We start from the raw sequence: 26,378 nt of genomic DNA on the forward strand, positions 1-26,378 counted from the left end.
AGTTGTTGTTTGCTGATGATACAGTGCTGATGGCTGATTCGGGTGAGAAACTGCAGAAGCTGGTGACTGAGTTTGGTAAAGTGTGTAAAAGAAGAAAGCTGAGAGTTAATGTGAATAAGAGCAAGGTTATTAGATACAGTAGGGTTGAGGGACAAGTCAATTGGGAGGTAAGTTTGAATGGAGAAAAACTGGAGGAAGTGAAGTGTTTTAGTATCTGGGAGTGGATTTATCAGCGGATGGAAGCATGGAAGCTGTGAATCATAGGATGGCGGAGGGGGCAAAAGTTTTGGGAGCCTTGAATAATGTGTGGAAGTCGAGAACGTTATCTTGGAAAGCAAAAGTGGGTATGTTTGAAGGAATAGTGGTTCCAACAATGACATATGATTGCAAGGCGTGGGCTATAGATAGAGTCGTGCAGAGGAGGGTGGATATACTGGAAATGAGATGTTTGAGGACAATATGTGGTGTGAGGTGGTTTGATCGAGTAAGTAATGAAAGGGTAAGAGAGATGTGTGGTAATAAAAAAAGTGTGGTTGAAAGAGCAGAAGAGGGTGTTTTGAAATGGTTTGGTCACATAGAGAGAATGAGTGAGGAAAGATTGACAAATAGGATATATGTGTCAGAGGTGGAGGGAACAAGGAGAAGTGGGAGACCAAATTGGAGGTGGAAAGATGGAGTGAAAAATATTTTGAGTGATCGGGGCCTGAACATGCAGGAGGGTGAAAGGTGTGCAAGGAACAGAGTGAATGGGAACAATGTGGTATACCGGGGTTGACGTGCTGTCGATGGATTGAACCAGGGCATGTGAAGCATCTGGGGTAAACCATCTAAAGTTTCGTGGGGCCTGGATGTGGAAAGGGAGCTGTGGTTTCAGTGCATTAACATGACAGCTAGAGACTGTGAACGAATGTGGCCTTTGTGTCTTTTCCTAGCACTACCTCGTGCACATGGGGGGGGGGGGGGGGGGGGGGGGGGGTGTTGTCGTCATTTCATGTGTGGCGGGGTGGCGACGGGAATGAATAAGGGCAAACAGTATGAATTATGTACATGTGTACATATGTATATGTCTGTGCGCGTATATATATATATATATATATATATATATATATATATATATATATATATATATATATATATATATATATATATATATATATGTATACATTGAAAAGTATAGGTATGTATATGTGCGTGTGTGGACGTCATTTCATGTGTGGCGGGGTGGTGACGGGAATGAATAAGGGCAGACAGTATGAATTATGTACATGTGTACATATGTATATGTCTGTGCGCGTATGTATATATATATATATATATATATATATATATATATATATATATATATATATATATATATATATATATATATGTTGAAAAGTATAGGTATGTATATGTGCGTGTGTGGACATGTATGTATATACATGTGTATGTGGGTGGTTTGGGCCATTCTTTCATCTGTTTCCTTGTGCTACATCGTTAACGCAGGAGACATCGACAAAGTATGATAATAAAATAACATTATTATTATTTATAATCGCTGTTTCCCGCAGCAGTGAGGTAGTGCCAAGAAACAGACAAAGAATGACCCATCCACTTATATACACATTATCATAATTAATCGCTGTTTCCCCACATCGGCAAGGTAATGCCAGGAAACAGGCGAAAAAGGCCCATTCACTCATATACACATACATAAACACCCCTGTACATACATATACATATCAACATATACATACACATACACAGATATACATATATATATATAAATACACAAGCACATACTTATACTTGCTTGCCTTCATCCATTCCTGTCGCTACCCTGCCCCACAGGAAACAGCATACTACCCCCAGCTTCAGTGAGGTAGCACCAGGAAAACAGACAAACAAAGGCCACATTCGTTCACATTCTGTCTCTAGCTGTCATGTGTAATGCACTGAAACCACAGCTCCCTATCCATATCCAGGCCCCACAGACCTTTCCATGGCTTACCCTAGATGCTTCACGTGCCTTGGTTCAGTCCATTGGCAGTGCAATGTCTTAATGATATTCAAAACTTATCTTTTAAAATCAAAGAAAACTATAAGGTTATAAGCTCACACTATTAGAGAAGACTGTGATGAGAAAAGAATTCTAATCATCAGTTTGAACATAAAAAGGTGAATAAATTTCCTGGAAGGAAAGGAATTATAAGAGCGAAAAGTCAGTATTAGACTGAAGTGACAACTTTAGATTCCAATAAGAATGCACCATTTCTTGTACAATCATACTTACAGCTTTGGGGGTGATGTGGACAGGAATGACTGAAAATTATCAGGAAAGAGGGAAAGATAAATGTGCAATTCTGTTATCACCAAGTGTGTGGAAAGCTGTTATAGAGCATGGATGGAATGGGTGTGGGTGAAAGAAAGACTGGAATTGTTTAGTATGCATGGGTAAGTGTATATGTGTCAGCAAATATGAAGAATGTGTGAGGCAAGGACAGAATGAAGCACTTCTGAAGAAATTTGAATGACTGTTTTGAGAATGAGAAAATGGTGGTGGTTATGAGTGAAATGAATGCAAATGTGGGATGTGATAAAATTGGCATGATAGTTGGCAAATGGAGAGTGCCTGGAGTAAATGAGAATGGAAGTCATCTTGTGGATATGTGTGCTGATAGGGTTTTATTCCTTACAAACACCTGTTTTCAGGAAAAATGATGCTAGAGTTGTGAGAGAATTCTTTGGAGACGGACCATTTCACAGTTCTTGTTGGGCTGAGAATCAAAAGTGGAAATATGATGTAAGGAAGAATGAAGAGGTAAAAGTGTGGCTAAGTGAGATGAACCAGAAAGAATACAAGGAACATGAAAGGAGGGTGACCAAAAGTTCAGATGGAAGTGCAGTGAATGTACGGAAGAAGTCATGTATGTATGATGTGTTTAAAATGTTTAGAGAAAGACTATTCAAGGTTATGGAATTGGCAGTTGGATACAAGGTTGTGAAATAATGGAATAAAAAGGAAATGCATTGTGGACGAGAGATCAGAAATGCTGTGGAAAAGAAGAAAATGTGATTTGACAGATTGCTTGAAAGAAATGTAACTGGAAGTTTAGTAGAGGATGGAAGAATGTGGGATTTATTAGCAGAATGTTAAGAAGCTGAAAGAAGAAAGCAAAGAAAGCATAGATGAAAATTTTGGAAGAAAGTCAAGTGAAAAGTTTAGGGATAATAAGAATTTGCACTGGAGGGACATGAAAAAGGAAAGGTTTGGATATATGTGTGGAAGTTGCTAAATCAAAAGAAGGAAGTAAAATTGGAAAGAGTATTGTGAAGAAATGATGAATTTGGGAGAAGGTGAGGCAGCAGTTGTTACCTGCAAGGGTAAAGAGGATGGAAGGAAGATGATACAAGTACAAAGGCCTATGGCAAAAAGGGATGTACAAAAAGGGCAATAATGAGGCTGAAGGCAGGCAAGGGACTTGTAGTGGATGGGATTATGGCTAAAATGCTGAAGTACGGAGGAGAAAATGTGAAAGAGTGAATACCTCTGCTATGTAATTTAGCATGGAAACAGAAGGTTTTGCCTGAGGATTGGGTGAAAGCTATTATTTTTGCTTCATTCAAAGGAAAAGGTGCTTAGGGTGTATGAAGCAATTATAGGGGAATAAGTCCATCAAGTATACTAGAAGTGTATGCAAGAATGTTGATTAATACTGTGATACAATTGACTGAATGAGGAACAAGTAAGGAGGAAGGGGGTTTTCAGAAAGATAGTGGATGTGTGGATCTGATTTTTGTGATGAAGAGGATTGTGGAAAAGTATCTAGCAGAAGGTAAAAAGTTGCATGCAGCTGGAATGGTTTATGGGATATGATAAGGATATATAGGGTAAGAGGACAACTACTGGACATTGTGAAAGCCATTTATATGAAGAAATGCATGTGCAAGATTGGATGAGGAGTTAAGCATAGGTTCTGGTATACATGTGAGTGTGAGGCAGGGTTGTGTGATATCAGTGTAGCTTTTTATAAGTTTCATACATGTTCACAGTTTCCTGCATAAGTGAGGTAGTGCCAGGAGCAAACAAAAAGGTCTCATTTAATCACATACATTCTCTCTCTCTTTCTCTCTACATATATATATATACAAATGTACACATTCATACTTGCTTGCCTTCATCCATTCCTGGCGCTACCCCACCCCACAGGAACCAACATTGCTACCCCTGCTTCAGTGAGGTAGCACCAGGAAAAAAGACAAAAAAGGACAAATTCATTCACGCTCAGTCTCTAGATGTCATAAGTAATGCACCGAAACCACAACTCCCTATCCACATCCAGGCTCCACAGACCTTTCCATGGTTTACTCTAGACATTTCACGTGCCCTGGTTCAGTCCATTGACAGCACATTAACCCCTGTATACTGCATTGTTCCAGTGCACTCTATTCCTTGCACACCTCTTCTCCTCCTGCATGTTCAGGTCCCGGTCGCTCAAAATATTTTTCATTCCATCCTTCCACCCCCACTTTGGTCCCAGGCTTCTTGTTCCCTCTACATCTAACACATATATCCTCTTTGTCAACCTTTCCTCACTCATTCTCTCCATATGTCCAAACCATTTCAACACACCCTCTTCTGCTCTCTCAACCATACTCTTTTTTATTACCACACATCCCTCTTACCCTTTCATTACTTACTCTATCAAACCACCTCACACCACATATTGTCCTCAAACATTTCATTTCCAACACATTCACCCTCCTCCATACAACCCTATCTAAAGCCCATGCCTCGCAACCATATAATATTGTTGGAACTACCATTCCTTCAAACATACCCATTTTCACTCTCCGAGATAATTGTCTCTCTTTCCATATGTTTTTCATCACTCCCAGAACCTTTGCCCCCTCCCCCCACCCCATGACTCACTTCCACTTCCATGGTTCCATTCGCTGCTAAGTCCACTCCCAGATATCTAAAACACTTCACTTCCTCCAATTTTTCTCCATTCAAACTCACATCCCAACTTACTTGTCTCTCAACCCTGCTGAACCTAATAACCTTGTTCTAATTCACATTTACTCTCAACTTTCTCCTTTCACACACTTTTCCAAACTCAGTCACCAACTTCTGCAGTTTCTCAGTTGAATCAGCCACCAGTGCTGTATCATCGGCGAACATGTATCTGTATAGATATATATATCTTTTTTTTATACTTGATCGCTTTTTCCTGAGTTAGTGAGGTAAAACCAGGAAACTGACGAAGAAGGACATTCACTCAAATGCACATATATATACATCCATATGTAGGTGGGGAGTGCTCATATCTGGATGGAATGATAAGAAAAATGAAAGCAAAACTAGAGAAAGGGGGTGCAGAGCTGCAGTGTGGAGGTGAGGTATGGTGGCTAGCAGTCAGGTTGTTTGCGGATGATACCATATTGTTTTCCGAGAGTGAAGAGGATTTGCAGAAGTTTGTGTTTTATGATGTGTGTAAGCAAAGGCAATTGGAAGTAAGTGTAAGAAAAAATAAAGTAATGGAGTTGGAAGTAAGTGTAAGAAAAAATAAAGTAATGGAGTTGGAAGTAAGTGTAAGAAAAAATAAAGTAATGGAGTTTGAAAGAAAATGAGTGAAAGTGTAAATTTTGCAAAACCATATAGAATAAAAGAATAAACTGAACTACAATGGTTTAGGGTATTAGGGGGGGGGGGGGGAAGACTGGAAGAGGAGAGAGAATTTGCTTGGGAGCTGTCATGGTTAAGTTTGGTGATATGGAATGAGAAATGAGGCAGGGAGCAATACAGGGTAGAAGAGTCATTGGGTACTTGAGCAGAATACTGAAGGGTAGAGGTGTAAGTATGGAAGTGAAGAAAGTATTAAGGGACAGCGTAGCATAGTCCTCCTAACCCTGAACTATGCAGCCAAAACATAGACATGGAATTAGTCACAGAGGTCAAGAATCCATGCTGTGAAAATGAGCTATTTGAGAGGTGCATATGGTATGACTAGAGGGAATGAAGAAAAATAAGGGGGTGCATGAGAAATGGCATGGCAGGGTATGTAATGGAAATGAATTGCAAAGTGGTAGAGTGGGTGAAATGTAATACTCTGAGGTGGTTAGGGCATGTGAAAAGAATGCATGATGGGGTGTTTACAAGGAAAGTGTGTGATAGCACAAGTAGAGGGGTTAGTATGAGAGGAGCACCATTTATGACAAGAGGAAATAGAGTGGCAGAATACTGGAGGGAGAGAAATGGTGAAAGAATGCATGGAATAGTATATGTGAGAGAGACATGTATAGACAGGGATAAGTGGAGACTCTTTTGCCATGGCCACCCCCTTGATGGGAGTTTCTAGAGGGCATGAACATCAGGGATATAAGTAGATAGACTGACCTTTAGGTCAAGCAGGTGAAATGACATCTGAAGATCCTAGTCCTACACCATATTCATGAGAACGACGTAAATGAGAGATTAAGAGATTTGTTGTGATCATATCTTGAATGTGTGCATATTACTCCAGAAAAGACTACCACTATCTTTTACTGACCCTGACTAGATTAAGAAACTAAATTTAACCACAGTTTCTTAACACAAACCTAAAGGTTAATATATAGATAGAAAGTATTAACCCACCATTGCATCTATGTATTATTCTTGCTTCCACAAAGTGAAGCCACTACAGGTGGTGTAAGCAATGAAGCCTAAACCTAGCAACTGTTGTTTTATTATTTACAAGACACTGATCACTAAGAGTTATACTGGAAAACTATGTTAATAACAACTCTAAATTAGCAGGAACCAAAGCTACTGGCTGCAAACTCCAAGAGAGGACTGACTTTACTAAACTCAGTACCTGTGGAGAAGTCTGGTAATTTACTACCTTAATGGTCTGGATCCTTGCTCTGCCAACAGTGGTATCTGTTCACTATCAGCTCCATCAGGAAGACGATGCTCGCAAGAACAAACCCAGCCAGGTAGAGGACGATGGTGCCAACTAGGTCTAGGAGGTTGAGTGCCCGAAGTGGTTGTTTGGCACTGGGGTTCACCGCACAATGAGTCGTTGGCCAGTACTTCTTCTTCCAGGCATCCATAAGCCCTGACTGGTGTGTCTCAAGGATCCTGCTCTCACACACACACACCAGAAAGAGACATATATGGATTTACTTAGTCTCAAATAATCTATAATAGCTATAAAAATGTAGTACACCCTTTAAGTTAGTTATCTCCTGTATATCTTCTAAATATCCATCAAAGCTGTTTTTTTAATATTGTATGCAATTAGATCTGAATTGTACATTGAGATTTCTGCTTCTTTATGAATGCTAGTATTTGTACTTTAACTAAACCATTGTTCACTGAATTAAAGTAGTCATGCAAACTGATACATATGTAGAGTACATGGTATAACTTATTACAGGAAAGGCATTTGAGAATGAAGATATTTCCTAGCAATATTTCTAAAACTTCTAAATTCAGAGGGACATGATCAATGTCTTAAGTTGCCTCATACCACAGAAAGTATGTTGGACCTTAATGTCCCGTCTATTTCTGTGCCCTTAGTCAAATTTACCCGCATGTGAAAACCTTGATTTCCAGGAACATGTTTAGTTGAAACTCTTCCATTCTTATAAACAGAGATGACTAGTAATCTGCCCTACCTCAGTCTTCTTCATCCACCCTAAACTGAGCAAATTCTTTATCTATCCAATTATTCACTGCCTCACCTTCTTTCTCAACCTTTAGACTAAGACATAACCCTCATATCAATTTCATTTCAGCCTTAATCCTCATCTTAATCTTTGGCAGATTCAATTTCATCAATCTACAAATAGTATGACTCCTACTCACACTGACCTCCTTGGCTAAAATCATCTATTTATTGTAGAAAATCTCTGTAGTGACAAGCCTCCTGCTCTTTTGATTCTCTGAGAATACTTGGTCTGAGAACAGCCTGTATATTTTCATCTGGCTCATTACTGTCTTATTAAGGGAAGGAAGTCACCTGCTACTACTACTACCTGCTTATTTCTTCCTTACTTTTTTTGACTTATTACTATTACTACTATGACTGGTTACTTACTTCATCCTTACCTTCTTCAGCTTACTTCAACTGCTACTACTTACTGTCACTCAACAAATAAATGCACACCCTTGAGATATACAACCAAATGCCCTCCCTTTCCAAATGCCCTTTCTTCCTGCTTACCTCCCAGGAGAGCTTTATAGACTTACAGACCTGGAACGTTACCAAACGTCTCTCACAGCTGTGGAGCAATATCACCATGCCTCCAAGCAACCTCCCTGTCAGACTAATTAGGGAGTTTGCCACTAAACTAAGCATACCTCTAACCCAAATTTACATCAGATCTCTTAATGAATGGCATGTGCTTTCCCTCTGGCATAAAGCTACCATCATCCCAGTACCTAAGCCACTACTAATCTACTATTGTTATTTCCACCTAAGCTGTGTCTGGGCAATCGTAAAGCCACAATCCATGAATTTAAAGGGGCCTGTGAAGCCAAATTCCAATGACATCACCGGCGAACAACTTACTCAAGGCTAAAGGCATCCCTGTAAGGTGAGCCTGGCTGCAGGATGATGCCGAACCTAGTGGAGAAGAAATGGTCCCTCACCACAGACATACGACACTCCCCGTGAAGTGCCAGGTCATCTGCCACAGCAAACTCCAGCCAAGAGTTGTCCTGATGAGATGTGAAAATGAATAATAAGTTAGGAAAGGTACTACAGCTCTGGTGTCAGACTTTCCCTGAAATGGCTATTTATCATTATTAGAAAATAAAGAATGGTTGTAAGAAGTGAAAAGGGTTATCAAATATACAGAAAGAGGGAAACAACATAGTAATGCTTTTATATCTATGTCCTAATGACCATACAATATTATTAGATCATATGTTATTTTCCATCTGTGCATTCGTATGAAACTGTGTCGTGGTGACAGGGATCTGCTAAGGTTAAACTGAATCAACTATGAGTCAAACTAAATCAAGTTGGATGGTACTACCAAAAGTTAGAGACCCTTGAAGCTGTGATAGGGACCAGTCTTACACATACACACACACAGACGAAATTACATGAAATTAAGTACGAAACTTGTTGAAAAGGATGTAAAGAAACACATTTATAGTATAAAAGTGGTGGATGAATGGAGCAGACTGACTGAGGATATGGTTAATGCAGACAACATACATAAATTCAAGATGATATATGATTGTACACTGTACAGTAGAAATAGGTAATTACACACACACACACACACACACACTGATATTAATATCATCCAGCAGGAGGTAAGCTCCAGGAATCTGTCTATGAGACTTGGAAGTTGACATTGTCCCTGACCTGCTACCAAAGTCCCACACTGAGAGACTAATAAAGGAGACAAACAGTCAGCTAGCACACAATAAAAGAGAATTCATTTACATGGATAAGGAAATATTCAGAAAGCTGTTTACATCCTACATTAGGCCAAAACTAGAATATGCTACCAAAGTCCCACACTGAGAGACTAATAAAGGAAACAAACAGTCAGCTGGCACACAATAAAAGAGAATTCATTTACATGGATGTGGAAATTTTCAAAAAGCTGTTTACATCCTACATTAGGCCAAAACTAGAATATGCTTATCATGTTTAGTCACTGCTTTTAATGAAAGATAGAGCTAATAATCCAGAACATCCAGAAGAGGGCAACAAAGATGGTAGCAGAATTAAGGAAGCCAAGTTCCAAGAAATTAAAAGCCCTAGATTTGTTTCATGAAGAGAGAATAGTTACCTTTGTTCTTACACCAGTCTGATGATATGAATAGTAAACAGTTTCTCGAAAGATGCAAGAATAGAACCAGACATAGCATGAAATCTATCATAAAACTATTTGGAAAAATTTAAAGGGGTATCTTTTTAATATGAGTAGTGGAAGAATAGAATAAACTGAATGATGATATTATTAATGTGGACAGCACACAAAAGTTTATAATGTTGTATGATAAAGAAAGTTCAAGAGACTGAGCCCTACTTGTGTAATTCCCTACATGTAGATAACAAATAGGTTATTACCATCAGGTAACCACACATGTACACATGGTTTGGTAATGTGGTAAATGAGGACATAAGATCAAAGAGAAAACAAGACTCAAGGTGGAGATTTTATCATGGAAACTACGCAAGTATAATGAACTTCTATGGAAATATGAACTGGAAAAGAGTTCTGTTACCACAATGTAGATCACCTCTATGAATGATTTTGTAAAATTTACAGTAAAGGAAAGAGGGCAAGGGCTCTTTCAGTCACAAATACAGAAGAAACGCTAAAAACGAGAGATGTGATTCAATAAAAGGTGTCAAAAAGCGAAAGAGCCGAGGGCTGTGCTGTGTAAGGTGTTTGTGCGGCACTACATCCATCCAGTGTTTGAGAGGGACAATGGAATCAGAGATTAATGTCAAAGGAACAGAGAAACTATAAAGAGAATACTGTGGTAAAGGGAAGAGATAATCCAAAACATTTTCATAAATTAATCAAGGGAGTATCGTATGAGCAACTAATCAAGCTACAGGATTCATGCGGGGAACTGAATGACAAGTTCAGGAGTGATATCACACTAGTGAGAAGGAATTGGTAAGAGGTTTTCATAAGTAGTAAAATCCTTAAAAGAAATTAGACAAACAAAACACTAAAGAATCTTGACTCATTATCAGACATATATCCTTGTTGTAGGAAGATGAAGTGCTAAGGGAGTGGAAGAGGGAAATATCATGCCCATCTTTAAGAAAGGAGAGTGGAGAGTTAGTGTTGAAACACACCATTCTCTCTTAAGAGAGAGGTGTGCAAAATAGTAGAAAAGATAATCAGAAAGAAAATAGTAAAGTGTTTGAAAAGGAAAGACTACCTAAGCACACATAAACCTGACCCCTCAGCGAGAGACTATGCTCCCTTCTAGACAAAAGAGAAGGCTGCGTGGATTGTGTGGATTTGGACTACTGGAACGCATTTCACTATACCACACAGGAGGTTGGTAAAGAAGCTGGATCTTCAGTTGGAAAGAAGGGCAAGACTCCTTTCACAGAAGAGCAAATGACGTAAGGGGAGTGGGGGAGGAATGGGATGTATTTATGGAAGCAGTGATGGCTTGCGCAAAAGATGCATGTGACATGAGAAAGGCGGGAGGTGGGCAGATTAGAAAGGGTAGTGGTGGAATGAAGAAGTAAGATTGTCAGTGAAAGAGAAAATAGAGGCATTTGGACAATTTTTGCAGGGAAGCAGTGCAAATGAATGGGAGATGTATAAAAGAAAGTGGCAGGAGGTCAAGAGAAAGATGCAAGAGGTGAAAAAGAGGGCAAATGAGAGTTGGGGTGACGGATTATCACTAAATTTTAAGGAGAATAAAAAGATGTTTTGGAAGGAGGTAAATTACGTGCATAAGACAAAAGAACAAATGAGAACATTGGTGAAGGGGGCAAATGGGGAGGTGATAACAAGTAGTGATGAAGTGAGATGGAGTGAGTATTCTGAAGGTTTGTTGAATGCGTTTGATGATACAGTGGCAGATATGGGGTGTTTTGGTCGAGGTGGTGTGTGAAGTGAGAGGGTCAGGGAGAATGGTTTGGTAAACAGAGAAGAGGTAGTGAAAGCTTTGTGGAAGATAAAAGCCAGCAAGGCAGCAGGTTTGGATGGTATTGCAGTGGAATATATTAAAAAAGGGGGTGACTGTGTTGTTGATTGGTTGGTAAGGATATTCAATATATGTATGGATCATGGTGAAATGCCTGAGGATTGACAGAATGCATGCATAGTGCCATTGTACAAAGGCAAAGGGGATAAAGGTGAGTGTTCAAATTACAGAGGTATAGGTTTGTTGAGTATTACTGGGAAATTATATGGGAGGGTATTGACTGAGAGGCTAAAGGCGTGTACAAAGCATCAGACTTGGGAAGAGCAATGTGGTTTCAGAATTGTTGCTGACTGGTTGGTATGGATATTCAATGTATCTATGGATCATGGTGAAGTGCCTGAGGATTGGCAGAATGCATGCATAATGCCACTGTACAAAGGCAAAGAGGATAAAGGTGAGTGTTCAAATTACAAAGGCTTAAGTTTGTTGAGTATTCCTGGAAAATTATATGGGAGGGTATTGATTGAGAGGGTAAAGGCATATATAGAGCATCAGATTGAGAAAGAGCAGTGTGGTATCAGAAGTGGTAGAGGATGTGTGAATCAGCTGTTTGCTTTGAAGAATGTATGTGAGAAATACTTAGAAAAACAGATAGATTTGTATGAAGCCTTTATGGATCTGGAGAAGGCATACGATAGGGTTGATAGAGATGCTTTTTGGAAGGTATTAAGAGTATAAGGTGCGGGAGGTAAGTTGCTAGAAGCAGTGAAAAGTTTTTATCAAGGATGTAAGGCATGTGTACGAGTAGGAAGAGAGGAAAATAATTGGTTCCCAATGAATGTCAAGAGTGCGGCAGGGAAACGTGATGTCTCAATGGTTGTTTAATTTGTTTATGGATGGGGTGATTAGGGAGGTGAATGCAAGAGTTTTGGAGAAGAGGGCAAGTATGTAGTCTGTCGTGGATGAGAGGACTTGGGAAGTGAGTCAGCTGTTGTTCGCTGATGATATATCGCTGCTGGCTGATTCAGGTGAGAAACTGCAGAGGTTGGTGACTGAATTTGGTAAAGTGTGTGAAAGAAGAAAGTTGAGAGTATATGTCAATAAGAGCAAGGTTATTAGGTTCAGTAGGGTCAAGGGATAAGTCAACTGGGAGGTAAGTTTTAATGGAGAAAAACTGGAGGAAGTGAAGTGTTTTAGACATCTGGGAGTGGACTTAGCAGTGGATGGAACCATGGAAGTGGAAGTGAGTCACAGGGTGGGGGAGAGGGGGCAAAGGTTCTGGAAGCATTGAAGAATGTGTGGAAGACAAGAACATTATCTCGGAGAGCAAAAATGGATACTTTTGAAGGAATAGTGGTTCAAGCAATGTTATATGGTAGTGAGGCATGGGCTACAGTTAGGGTTGTGCAGGGGAGGGTGGATGTGTTAGAAATGAAATGTCTGAGGATAATATGTGGTGTGAGGTAGTTTGATTAAGTAGTGAAAGGGTAAGAGGGTAATAAAAAGAGTGTGTTTTAGAGAGCAGAAGAGGGTGTGTTGAAATGGTTTGGACACATGGAGAGAATGGCTTATCAAAGACTGACAAAGAGGATATATGTCAGAGGTGGAAGGAACAAGGAGAAGCAGGAGACCAAATTGGAGGAGGAAAGATGGACTGAAAAAGATTTTGAGTGATCGAGGCCGGAACATACTGGAGGGTGAAAGGCTTGCAAGGAATAGAGTGAATTGGAACGATGTGGTATACCAGGGTCGACGTGCACTCAAGGGATTGAATCAGGGGATATGAAGCCTCTGGGGTAAACCATGGAAAGGCCTTTGGGGCCTAGATGTGGAAAGGGAGCTGTGGTTTTGGTGCATTACACATGACAGCTAGAGACTGAGTGTGAACAAATGTGGCCTTTTTTGCCATTGCCTGGCACTACCTTGCTGGAGGGGGGGATGCTGTTTCATATGTAGTGGGGTGGTGACGAGAATAGATGAAGGCAGCAAGTATGAATATGTACATGGTTGTATATATGTATATGTCTGTATATGTATGTGTATATTTAAATGCATATGTATGTACATGTGCTTGTATGGAGTTGTGGGAGTATGTGATAGAATGTAAGAAAGTAAATTCTAGATTAATATGGGTAAAACTGAAAGTTGATGAAGAGAGATGGGTGATTATTGGTGCATATGCACCTGGGCATGAGAAGAAAGATTACGAGAGGCAAGTGTTTTGGGAGCAGCTGAATGAGTGTGTTAGTGGTTTTGATGCATAAGACCGGGTTATAGTGATGGGTGATTTGAATGCAAAGGTGAGTAATGTGACAGTTGAGGGAATAATTGGTATACATGGGGTGTTCAGTGTTGTAAATGGAAATGGTGAAGAGCTTGTAGATTTATGTGCTGAAAAAGGACTGGTGAGGGGGAATACCTGGTTTAAAAAGCGAGATATACATAAGTATACGTATGTAAGTAGGAGAGATGGCCAGAGAGCGTTATTGGATTACGTGTTAATTGACAGGCTGCGAAAGAGAGACTTTTGGATGTTAATGTGCTGAGAGGTGCAACTGGAGGGATGTCTGATCATTATCTTGTGGAGGCGAAGGTGAAGATTTGTATGGGTTTTCAGAAAAGAAGAGAGAATGTTGGGGTGAAGAGGGTGGTGAGAGTAAGTGAGCTTGGGAAGGAGACTTGTGTGAGGAAGTACCAAGAGAGACTGAGTACAGAATGGCAAAAGGTGAGAACAAAAGAGGTAAGGGGAGTGGGGGAGGAATGGGATGTATTTAGGGAAGCAGTGATGGCTTGAGCAAAAGATGCTTGTGGCATGAGAAGCGTGGGAGGTGGGTTGATTAGAAAGGGTAGTGAATGGCGGGATGAAGAAGTAAGATTATTAGTGAAAGAAAAGAGAGAAGCATTTGGACGATTTTTGCAGGGAAAAAATGCAAATGAATGGGAGATGTATAAAAGAAAGAGGCAGGAGGTCAAGAGAAAGGTGCAAGAAGTGAAAAAGAGGGCAAATGAGAGTTGGGGTGAGAGAGTATCATTAAATTTTAGGGAGAATAAAAAGATGTTCTGGAAGGAGGTAAATAAAGTGCATAAGACAAGGGAGCAAATGGGAACTTCAGTGAAGGGTCCTAATGGGGTGATAACAAGTAGTGGTGATGTGAGAAGGAGATGAAGTGAGTATTTTGAAGGTTTGTTGAATGTGTTTGATGATAGAGTGGCAGATATAGGGTGTTTTGGTCGAGGTGGTGTGCAAAGTGAGAGGGTTAGGGAAAATGATTTCGTAAGCATAGAAGAGGGAGTAAAAGCTTTGCGGAAGATGAAAGCCGGCAAGGCAGCAGGTTTGGATGATATTCCTGTGGAATTTATTAAAAAAAAGGGGTTGACTGTATTGTTGACTGGTTGGTAAGGTTATTTAATGTATGTATGATTCATGGTGAGGTGCCTGAGGATTGGCAGAATGCTTGCATAGTGCCATTGTATAAAGGCAAAGGGGATAAGAGTGAGTGCTCAAATTACAGAGGTATAAGTTTGTTGAGTATTCCTGGTAAATTATATGGGAGGGTATTGATTGAGAGGGTGAAGGCATGTGCAGAGCATCAGATTGGGGAAGAGCAGCGTGGTTTCAAAAGTGGTAGAGGATGTGTGGATCAGGTGTTTGCTTTTAAGAATGTATGTGAGAAATACTTAGAAAAGCAAATGGATTTGTATGTAGCATTTATGGATCGGAGAAGGAATATGATAGAGTTGATAGAGATGCTCTGTGGAAGGTACTAAGAGTATATGGTGTGGAGGGCAAATTGTTAGAAGCAGTGAAAAGTTTTTATCGAGGATGTAAGGCATGTGTACGTGTAGGAAGAGAGGAAAGTGATTGGTTCTCAGTGAATGTAGGTTTGCGGCAGGGGTGTGTGATGTCTCCATGGTTGTTTAACTTGTTTATGGATGGGGTTGTTAGGGAGGTGAATGAAAGAGTTTTGGAAAGAGGGGCAAGTATGCAGTCTGTTGGGGATGAGAGAGCTTGGGAAGTGAGTCAGTTGTTGTTTGCTGATGATACAGCGCTGGTGGCTGATTCATGTGAGAAACTGCAGAAGCTGGTGACTGAGTTTGGTAAAGTGGGTGAAAGAAGAAAGTTACGAGGAAATGTGAATAAAAGCAAGGTTATTAGGTACAGTAGGGTAGAGGGTCAAGTCAATTGGGAGGTAAGTTTGAATGGAGAAAAACTGGAGGAAGTAAAGTGTTTTAGATATCTGGGAGTGGATCTGGCAGCGGATGGAACCATGGAAGCGGAAGTGAATCATAGGGTGGGGGAGGGGACGAAAATCCTGGGAGCCTTGAAGAATGTGTGGAAGTCGAGAACATTATCTTGGAAAGCAAAAATGGCTATGTTTGAAGGAATAGTGGTTCCGACAATGTTGTATGGTTGCGAGGCGTGGGCTGTGGATAGAGTTGTGCGCAGAAGGTTGGATGTGCTGGAAATAAGATGTTTGAGGGCAATATGTGGTGTGAGGAGGTTTGATCGAGTAAGTAATGTAAGGGTAAGAGAGATGTGTGGAAATAAAAAGAGCGTGGTTGAGAGAGCAGAAAAGGGTGTTTTGAAATGGTTTGGGCACATGGAGAGAATGAGTGAGGAAAGATTGACCAAGAGGATATATGTGTCGGAGGTGGAGGGAACGAGGAGAAGTGGGAGACCAAATTGGAGGTGGAAAGATGGAGTGAAAAAGATTTTGTGTGATCGGGGCCTGAACTTGCAGGAGGGTGAAAGGCGGGCAAGGAATAGAGTGAATTGGATTGATGTGGTATACCGGGGTTGACGTGCTGTCAGTGGATTGAATCAGGGCATGTGAAGCGTCTGGGGTAAACCCTGGAAAATTGTGTGGGGCCTGGAAGTGGAAAGGGAGCTGTGGTTTCGGGCATTATTGCATGCCAGCTAGAGACTGAGTGTGAACGAATAGGGCCTTTGTTGTCTTTTCCTAGTGCTACCTCGCACACCTGAGGGGGGAGGGGGATGGTATTCCGTGTGTGGCGAGGTGGCGATGGGAATGAATAAAGGCAGACAGTGTGAATTGTGTGCATGGGTATATATGTATGTGTCTGTGTGTGTATATATATGTGTACATTGAGATGTATAGGTATGTATATTTGCGTGTGTGGACGTGTATGTATACACAGTGTGTATGGGGGTGGATTGGGCCATTTCTTTCATCTGTTTCCTTGCGCTACCTCGCAAACGCAGGAGACAGCGGCAAAAAATATATATATATATATATATATATATATATATATATATATATATATATATATATATATATCAGTGGATTGAATCAAGGCATGTGAAGCGTCTGGGGTAAACCATGGAAAGCTGTGTAGGTATGTATATTTGCGTGTGTGGACGTATGTAGATACATGTGTATGGGGGGGGTTGGGCCATTTTTTTCGTCTGTTTCCTTGCGCTACCTCGCAAACGCGGGAGACAGCGACAAAGTATAAAAAAAAAAAAAAAAAAAAAAAATATATATATATATATATATATATATATATATATATATATATATATATATATATATATATATATATTGGTGTGTGTGTGTGTGGTAATGTGTGGTAATAAAAAGAGTGTGGTTGAGAAAGCAGCGACAATTGGGAGGTGAGTTTGAACGGAGAAAAACTGGAGGAAGTGAAGTGTTTTAGATATCTGGGAGTGGATCTGTCAGCGGATGGAACCATGGAAGCGGAAGTGGATCATAGGGTGGGGGAGGGGGCGAAAATTTTGGGAGCCTTGAAAAATGTGTGGAAGTCGAGAACATTATCTCAGAAAGCAAAAATGGGTATGTTTGAAGGAATAGTGGTTCCAACAATGTTGTATGGTTGCGAGGCGTGGGCTATGGATAGAGTTGTGCGCAGGAGGATGGATGTGCTGGAAATGAGATGTTTGAGGACAATGTGTGGTGTGAGGTGGTTTGATCGAGTAAGTAACGTAAGGGTAAGAGAGATGTGTGGAAATAAAAAGAGCGTGGTTGAGAGAGCAGAAGAGGGTGTTTTGAAATGGTTTGGGCACATGGAGAGAATGAGTGAGGAAAGATTGACCAAGAGGATATATGTGTCGGAGGTGGAGGGAACGAGGAGAAGAGGGAGACCAAATTGGAGGTGGAAAGATGGAGTGAAAAAGATTTTGTGTGATCGGGGCCTGAACATGCAGGAGGGTGAAAGGAGGGCAAGGAATAGAGTGAATTGGAGCGATGTGGTATACAGGGGTTGACGTGCTGTCAGTGGATTGAATCAAGGCATGTGAAGCGTCTGGGGTAAACCATGGAAAGCTGTGTAGGTATGTATATTTGCGTGTGTGGACGTGTGTATGTACATGTGTATGGGGGGGGGGGTTGGGCCATTTCTTTCGTCTGTTTCCTTGCGCTACCTCGCAAACGCGGGAGACAGCGACAAAGTATAAAAAAAAAAAAAAAAAAAAATATATATATATATATATATATATATATATATATATATATATATATATATATTGGTGTGTGTGTGTGTGGTAATGTGTGGTAATAAAAAGAGTGTGGTTGAGAAAGCAGAAGGTGTTTTGAAATGCTCTGGTCACATGGAGAGAATGAGTGAGGAAAGATTGACAAAGAGAATATATGTGTCAGAGGTGGAGGGAACGAGGAGAAGTGGGAGACCAAATTAGAGGTGGAACAATGGAGTGAAAAAGATTTTGAGTGATCGGGGCCTGAACATGCTGGAGGGTGAAAGGCTTGCAAAGAATAGAGTGAATTGGAACAATGTGGTATACCAGGGTTGACGTGCTGTCAGTGGATTGAATCAAGGCATGTGAAGCGTCTGGGGTAAACCATGGAAAGGCCTTTGGGGCCTAGATGTGGAAAGGGAGCTTGTGGTTTTGGTGCATTACACATGACAGCTAGAGACTGAGTGTGAACAAATGTGGCCTTTTTTGCCATTGCCTGGCACTACCTTGCTGGAGGGGGGATGCTGTTTCATATGTAGTGGGGTGGTGACGAGAATAGATGAAGGCAGCAAGTATGAATATGTACATGGTTTTTTATATATGTATATATATATATATGTATATATATATATATATATGTATATATATATATATGTATATATATATATATGTATATATATATATATTATTTGTCATTTCCCGAGTTAGCGAGGTAGCGTTAAGAACAGAGGACTGAGCTTTATGAAAAAATAATCGAAGCCACACACTCAGGTCTTTCAGTCAAATCAATAATACATCGATATGGAAGATGTAGTGAGGCACACCTGCGAGGTGAAACGTCTCAACTCACTTCGAAGTAAGCGAATTTATTGGAGCGGACGGCTGCTACTCCCTCCTCGAAGCTGTAGACGAGCATCCCTGGCCGGTCCTTGTGCAGCTGACCCACCTTCCCGAACAGGGTGTCGGGGGCGGAGTTCTATAAACCCGGGGTTACATAAGCCAACAACATTAACACTCTGACATGGCAAAACCAGTCGTGTGGGTGTAATCAGCACAGGTATACTTCATGATATCAATGCAAGTCACAGTGGCATACTAGCACATACTACGTTATATGATGAGCATAACAGGCGCATATCAACGTCCTCCATGATGTAAAAGGACAAACCACAGGGGGTATGCTAATACTGAGGTATACACGCCATGATTATAAGGTAATCACACACACTTTTCCTGATAATATAATCGTGATATATCATCGCTCTCGTAATTCATGACTGTAATGGAATCAGTCTGATGTGTGGGGGGGGGGAAGAATATTTTGATGAAATCCAGAAGAGAGAGAGAGAGAGTAAACATATGAATTAAGAAGACATGAAGCTTTATGAAAAAATAATCGAAGCCACACACTCAGGTCTTTCAGTCAAATCAATAATACATCGATATGGAAGATGTAGTGAGGCACACCTGCGAGGTGAAACGTCTCAACTCACTTCGAAGTAAGCGAATTTATTGGAGCGGACGGCTGCTACTCCCTCCTCGAAGCTGTAGACGAGCATCCCTGGCCGGTCCTTGTGCAGCTGACCCACCTTCCCGAACAGGGTGTCGGGGGCGGAGTTCTATAAACCCGGGGTTACATAAGCCAACAACATTAACACTCTGACATGGCAAAACCAGTCGTGTGGGTGTAATCAGCACAGGTATACTTCATGATATCAATGCAAGTCACAGTGGCATACTAGCACATACTACGTTATATGATGAGCATAACAGGCGCATATCAACGTCCTCCATGATGTAAAAGGACAAACCACAGGGGGTATGCTAATACTGAGGTATACACGCCATGATTATAAGGTAATCACACACACTTTTCCTGATAATATAATCGTGATATATCATCGCTCTCGTAATTCATGACTGTAATGGAATCAGTCTGATGTGTGGGGGGGGGGAAGAATATTTTGATGAAATCCAGAAGAGAGAGAGAGAGAGTAAACATATGAATTAAGAAGACATGAAGCTTTATGAAAAAATAATCGAAGCCACACACTCAGGTCTTTCAGTCAAATCAATAATACATCGATATGGAAGATGTAGTGAGGCACACCTGCGAGGTGAAACGTCTCAACTCACTTCGAAGTAAGCGAATTTATTGGAGCGGACGGCTGCTACTCCCTCTCGAAGCTGTAGACGAGCATCCCTGGCCGGTCCTTGTGCAGCTGACCCACCTTCCCGAACAGGGTGTCGGGGGCGGAGTTCTATAAACCCGGGGTTACATAAGCCAACAACATTAACACTCTGACATGGCAAAACCAGTCGTGTGGGTGTAATCAGCACAGGTATACTTCATGATATCAATGCAAGTCACAGTGGCATACTAGCACATACTACGTTATATGATGAGCATAACAGGCGCATATCAACGTCCTCCATGATGTAAAAGGACAAACCACAGGGGGTATGCTAATACTGAGGTATACACGCCATGATTATAAGGTAATCACACACACTTTTCCTGATAATATAATCGTGATATATCATCGCTCTCGTAATTCATGACTGTAATGGAATCAGTCTGATGTGTGGGGGGGGGGAAGAATATTTTGATGAAATCCAGAAGAGAGAGAGAGAGAGTAAACATATGAATTAAGAAGACATGAAGCTTTATGAAAAAATAATCGAAGCCACACACTCAGGTCTTTCAGTCAAATCAATAATACATCGATATGGAAGATGTAGTGAGGCACACCTGCGAGGTGAAACGTCTCAACTCACTTCGAAGTAAGCGAATTTATTGGAGCGGACGGCTGCTACTCCCTCTCGAAGCTGTAGACGAGCATCCCTGGCCGGTCCTTGTGCAGCTGACCCACCTTCCCGAACAGGGTGTCGGGGGCGGAGTTCTATAAACCCGGGGTTACATAAGCCAACAACATTAACACTCTGACATGGCAAAACCAGTCGTGTGGGTGTAATCAGCACAGGTATACTTCATGATATCAATGCAAGTCACAGTGGCATACTAGCACATACTACGTTATATGATGAGCATAACAGGCGCATATCAACGTCCTCCATGATGTAAAAGGACAAACCACAGGGGGTATGCTAATACTGAGGTATACACGCCATGATTATAAGGTAATCACACACACTTTTCCTGATAATATAATCGTGATATATCATCGCTCTCGTAATTCATGACTGTAATGGAATCAGTCTGATGTGTGGGGGGGGGGAAGAATATTTTGATGAAATCCAGAAGAGAGAGAGAGAGAGTAAACATATGAATTAAGAAGACATGAAGCTTTATGAAAAAATAATCGAAGCCACACACTCAGGTCTTTCAGTCAAATCAATAATACATCGATATGGAAGATGTAGTGAGGCACACCTGCGAGGTGAAACGTCTCAACTCACTTCGAAGTAAGCGAATTTATTGGAGCGGACGGCTGCTACTCCCTCTCGAAGCTGTAGACGAGCATCCCTGGCCGGTCCTTGTGCAGCTGACCCACCTTCCCGAACAGGGTGTCGGGGGCGGAGTTCTATAAACCCGGGGTTACATAAGCCAACAACATTAACACTCTGACATGGCAAAACCAGTCGTGTGGGTGTAATCAGCACAGGTATACTTCATGATATCAATGCAAGTCACAGTGGCATACTAGCACATACTACGTTATATGATGAGCATAACAGGCGCATATCAACGTCCTCCATGATGTAAAAGGACAAACCACAGGGGGTATGCTAATACTGAGGTATACACGCCATGATTATAAGGTAATCACACACACTTTTCCTGATAATATAATCGTGATATATCATCGCTCTCGTAATTCATGACTGTAATGGAATCAGTCTGATGTGTGGGGGGGGGGGAAGAATATTTTGATGAAATCCAGAAGAGAGAGAGAGAGAGAGAGAGAGAGAGAGTAAACATATGAATTAAGAAGACATGAAGCTTTATGAAAAAATAATCGAAGCCACACACTCAGGTCTTTCAGTCAAATCAATAATACATCGATATGGAAGATGTAGTGAGGCACACCTGCGAGGTGAAACGTCTCAACTCACTTCGAAGTAAGCGAATTTATTGGAGCGGACGGCTGCTACTCCCTCCTCGAAGCTGTAGACGAGCATCCCTGGCCGGTCCTTGTGCAGCTGACCCACCTTCCCGAACAGGGTGTCGGGGGCGGAGTTCTATAACCCGGGGTTACCATAAGCCAACAACATTAACACTCTGACATGGCAAAACCAGTCGTGTGGGTGTAATCAGCACAGGTATACTTCATGATATCAAGGCAAGTCACAGTGGCATACTAGCACATACTACGTTATATGATGAGCATAACAGGCGCATATCAACGTCCTCCATGATGTAAAAGGACAAACCACAGGGGGTATGCTAATACTGAGGTATACACGCCATGATTATAAGGTAATCACACACACTTTTCCTGATAATATAATCGTGATATATCATCGCTCTCGTAATTCATGACTGTAATGGAATCAGTCTGATGTGTGGGGGGGGGGGGGAAGAATATTTTGATGAAATCCAGAAGAGAGAGAGAGAGAGAGAGAGAGAGAGAGAGAGAGAGAGAGAGAGAGAGAGAGAGAGAGAGAGAGAGAGAGAGAGAGAGAGAGAGAGAGAGAGAGAACTTCCGTATGACAGATCAACAGATGGACTTCCGTCTCCCTAAAATTCCATGAAAAAAATTCAACTCATCTGACCCGTGAAGTGAACTCACTCACCTTGAAGACCTCCTCCATGGCGCTGCTGGCGAGGTAGGTCCAGAGGAGCTTGCGGTTCTCGACCAGGTCTTGCAGGGATTTAACTGGAGGCTCGGTGAATCGCACAGTCAGGGAGGATATCAGCTTACTGCTGTAGGAGGCGATGACCACCACGCAGAAGATCCACCACCACCCGGCCAGGACCCTCACAGAAACAGTTTGAGGTTGCGTGTTCGCTGGACAAATTCAGTTTGAGAGAGCATGAGGATAAAACATAGTATCTAAACTACAATCAACTATAATCGGACCCATTTCCCCCGGAATGAACAGTTAAGTCGATTTGATTTATGCTTCTCTCAATGGCTATACTTTGTCTCCAGCCCAAAGGTAACAGATGGGAGGAAATTGTTAGAACATACAACTGTGCATCTACCTTACATTCTGAATTGTCTGCCATCCTTATCACCCGTAAGCTTGTTGTACAAATCACAACCACAGACAATGTAATCATCTCCGATTTTTTTTCTTCATTATATGTCCTACATACCTTGAGATTGGAGTGTAGATGTTACCGGACTCCGCCTGCTCGAAGTTATAACGTGAGTGAAAAGTCACTTTGGCGAGGCTGAATCACTCAAGAGTACAATCTCCTCAAAGAACTTCTCACTCCAAAGGAGCCTACATTTCTCTGCTACTGGAGGTGGCGCAGCCTTGGGCTGCAGGAGCCTTTAGAAAGGTCTTGGAGAACACTTGGGCTCTTTCATAGAAATTTTGTCCCTGGGTAATGATAGATGAATCAATAAATAGATAAAATGTTACATGCTGCTCTCTAAAGCAAGAGACATATATGCAATATTGTCACGGGATTAAAATCAAATTGCTATGGATTCCCCCCTTGCTTGTGGGAGCATGATAAAGTTGATGCTTTAGTCAAACACGCGAATGGTAAGGAGAGTGCTGGAAACAGCATTGCGTTGTCAGCTGTCTTAACACTGTAATTTGAAAGGAACTAAAAGATCTTTTTGATGCACACAAAAGTGCGAATAAGCACAAGGTAAAAAAACGTTCTCCATCACAATGAAATCTAGTGAAAGTTGAATATGTATAGGGAGAAAATAATAGTAACAGACTACAAAATGTTGTTATAGCTAAATTAAGGATAGGTATTATTGGTGCCTTCGCCTACCAAGAGATATTAATCACGAGAATGGTGATATTCGTAGCCAGAGATATGGATACAAACCGGACCACTATATCCTAGACTAAGTCAATAAAAGCCTTCTGGGGATAGAAACAAGAGGACCGTGTAGGTGTAGCACATTACCTTATTCTTTGATAATGACACCTAAAATTCTAAGACGGTATCCAACAATTACAGCTAATTTATCCAGTGAAGAACAAAAAGAAAATAAAAAGAGTAAAGTTCTATTATCGTTAGACAGATGACTCTGAACAACACAGGAGTAATTATGGAATTAATATATCACTTACTGAGTACTCAGGTCGATCATGTAAAGTTTAGAAAAGATCTTGACGAAGACTGTATGACTGGAGTGGACATTTCTTCAGCAGTCACTTACCTATTCAGGGCCAACGAATCTATACAAGAGCCACTTAGCTGTCTATGGGAGGACGAATCTATACAAGAGCCACTTAGTTATCTATGGGTGGATGAATCTATACAAGAGCCACTTAGTTCTCTATGGGTGTACGAATCTATGCAAGAGCCACTTAGCAGTCTAGGGGTAAAGGAATATATACAAGAGCCACTTTGTTATCCAAGGGTAAATGAATCTATAGAAGAGCCACTTAGCTGTCTGTGGGTGAACGAATCTATACGAGCCGCTTAGTTCTCTATGGGTGTAGGAATCTATACAAGAGCCACTTAGCTGTCTATGAGTGAACGAATCTATACAAGAGCCACTGAGCTATCTAAGGGTAAATGAATCTATACAAGAGTAAGTAGCGTATCTAGGGTATGGCAGGTGCCCTGGGCGCCACTTGAAGGGGGGTGCCACGCAACAGCTTTGTTTTTTGACATGCTACACGACTGACATTTCTAACGGTCTGGTTTTGTGAGATAAAGAAAAAACTCGCCTACTTTTCAACTATGGTAATATTTTGCTACTATCAGTTGCATTACCGCTTCTACGTTACAATTTTGATCAAATAAGCCTTGAAGAGTTTATATGAATTTAAGTTTAGCCTAACTCTTCAGCAGTTTATAATTACACTGTATATATTCTTATATACATCCACACGATGTAAATTTCTAATCATGCCAGGGGCGCAATTTCAGTGCTTGCCATAGACGATATTTTCCCTAGATACGCCCCTGACAAGAGTTACTTAACTAAACTATCTAAGGGTAAATACATCTATACAAGAGCCACGTAGCTAGCTATCTAAGGGTCAATTAATCTATTCAATAGCCACTTAGCTATATATGGGTGAACGAATCTATTAAAAAGAGCCACTTAGTTATCTAAGGGTAAACGAATCTATGCAAGAGCCACTTAGCTTACTAATTAGGGCTGAACATATCTACACAAGAGCCACTTAGCTGTCTATGGGTGAAAGAATATACAAAGGAGCCACTTCACTATTCAAGGGTCAAGCTATCCTGATGTTGATGAATCTATGAAGATATCACTTGGCTATTCCAGTCAAAAAAAAAATCACAGACAAGACCACTTACACTGCGAGACCAGGCAGCCGAAGGTATCCATTACGTAGCGGAAGAAGTTATACCTTCTGCGTCGGGAGGAGCTGCTGGGGTAGAGGAGAGGTCGATCCTCGCTGGCCTGGGCCAACACCCACATCACCATGCCCACCACCACGACGGACATCAGCACCCCTGTCCACACCTGCCACCACGGGAACACCAGTTCACAACTATCAGCCGTAAAGGCATCCCTGTAACAGCCGCACACATGCATACCGGAACGACTGATGTGCCACATGGACGTCACCACCGTCCCACACACATACATACCTGGCATAGGCTAGTGAGCGTGTATGTGTACGGGGTACATTGAACGCACATACGCGTACACACTTGTGCCAAGTTGATGCTGTTATATTCAAGGATATGAATAGGAAAAAAAAAAATGAAATACGAAAAAGCTTTTGATGTCACAAAATCTAATTGCATTCATTCGAGATATCGTCCAAAGCCTTGTGTATGTTCTAAGCCTACGCTGAAAAATATCTTTATTCTTTTCTGCTGCAGAATACCATTACCCTACGAGGGTGTTGACGCGAGGCAGGAGGACGTGGGGGTGTTCGTGTGGCGGGCGATAGTGGAGGGAATGGGTAGGGTTGTGTTATGGGGAGTTAACGACGAAGCGGAACTGGCGGAGAACTTCGTCTGTGGATGTTAAGGGCCAGAAGGCAAGTAGAGACGCGACGAAGAAAAATATCTTTGTGTTCCATAAACGAAATTTTGATGATCAGATGATCTCACGCACCCCGATGCTCCTCCCCAACACAGCTACTTTCGCGCTCACCGTTCTCCCACTACTGCCACTGGCCATACATGACGTTACTCCAGTGTCCACTTCTTTCGCTTAA

The 26,378-nt window shown here is 41.4% G+C and overlaps 1 protein-coding gene across 1 annotated transcript in view; it reads right to left on the minus strand.

The window, feature by feature from the left end:
- Positions 1-26,378, minus strand: part of LOC139750042 (probable glutamate receptor) — a 67,036-nt gene that overhangs the window by 20,460 nt on the left and 20,198 nt on the right. Inside the window, exons 5-9 of the mRNA XM_071664380.1 lie at positions 25,504-25,672; positions 22,827-23,041; positions 22,146-22,271; positions 8,541-8,689; positions 6,867-7,105 (exon numbers count right to left, since the gene is read on the minus strand). Coding sequence (XP_071520481.1) covers positions 6,868-7,105; positions 8,541-8,689; positions 22,146-22,271; positions 22,827-23,041; positions 25,504-25,672 — 897 coding nt within the window. The 3' untranslated portion in view covers position 6,867. The remainder of the gene's footprint in view (positions 1-6,866; positions 7,106-8,540; positions 8,690-22,145; positions 22,272-22,826; positions 23,042-25,503; positions 25,673-26,378) is intronic.

The sequence above is a fragment of the Panulirus ornatus genome, chromosome 9 (assembly GCF_036320965.1).
Source record: "Panulirus ornatus isolate Po-2019 chromosome 9, ASM3632096v1, whole genome shotgun sequence".
In the NCBI taxonomy this organism is placed as follows: Eukaryota; Metazoa; Arthropoda; class Malacostraca; order Decapoda; family Palinuridae; genus Panulirus; species Panulirus ornatus.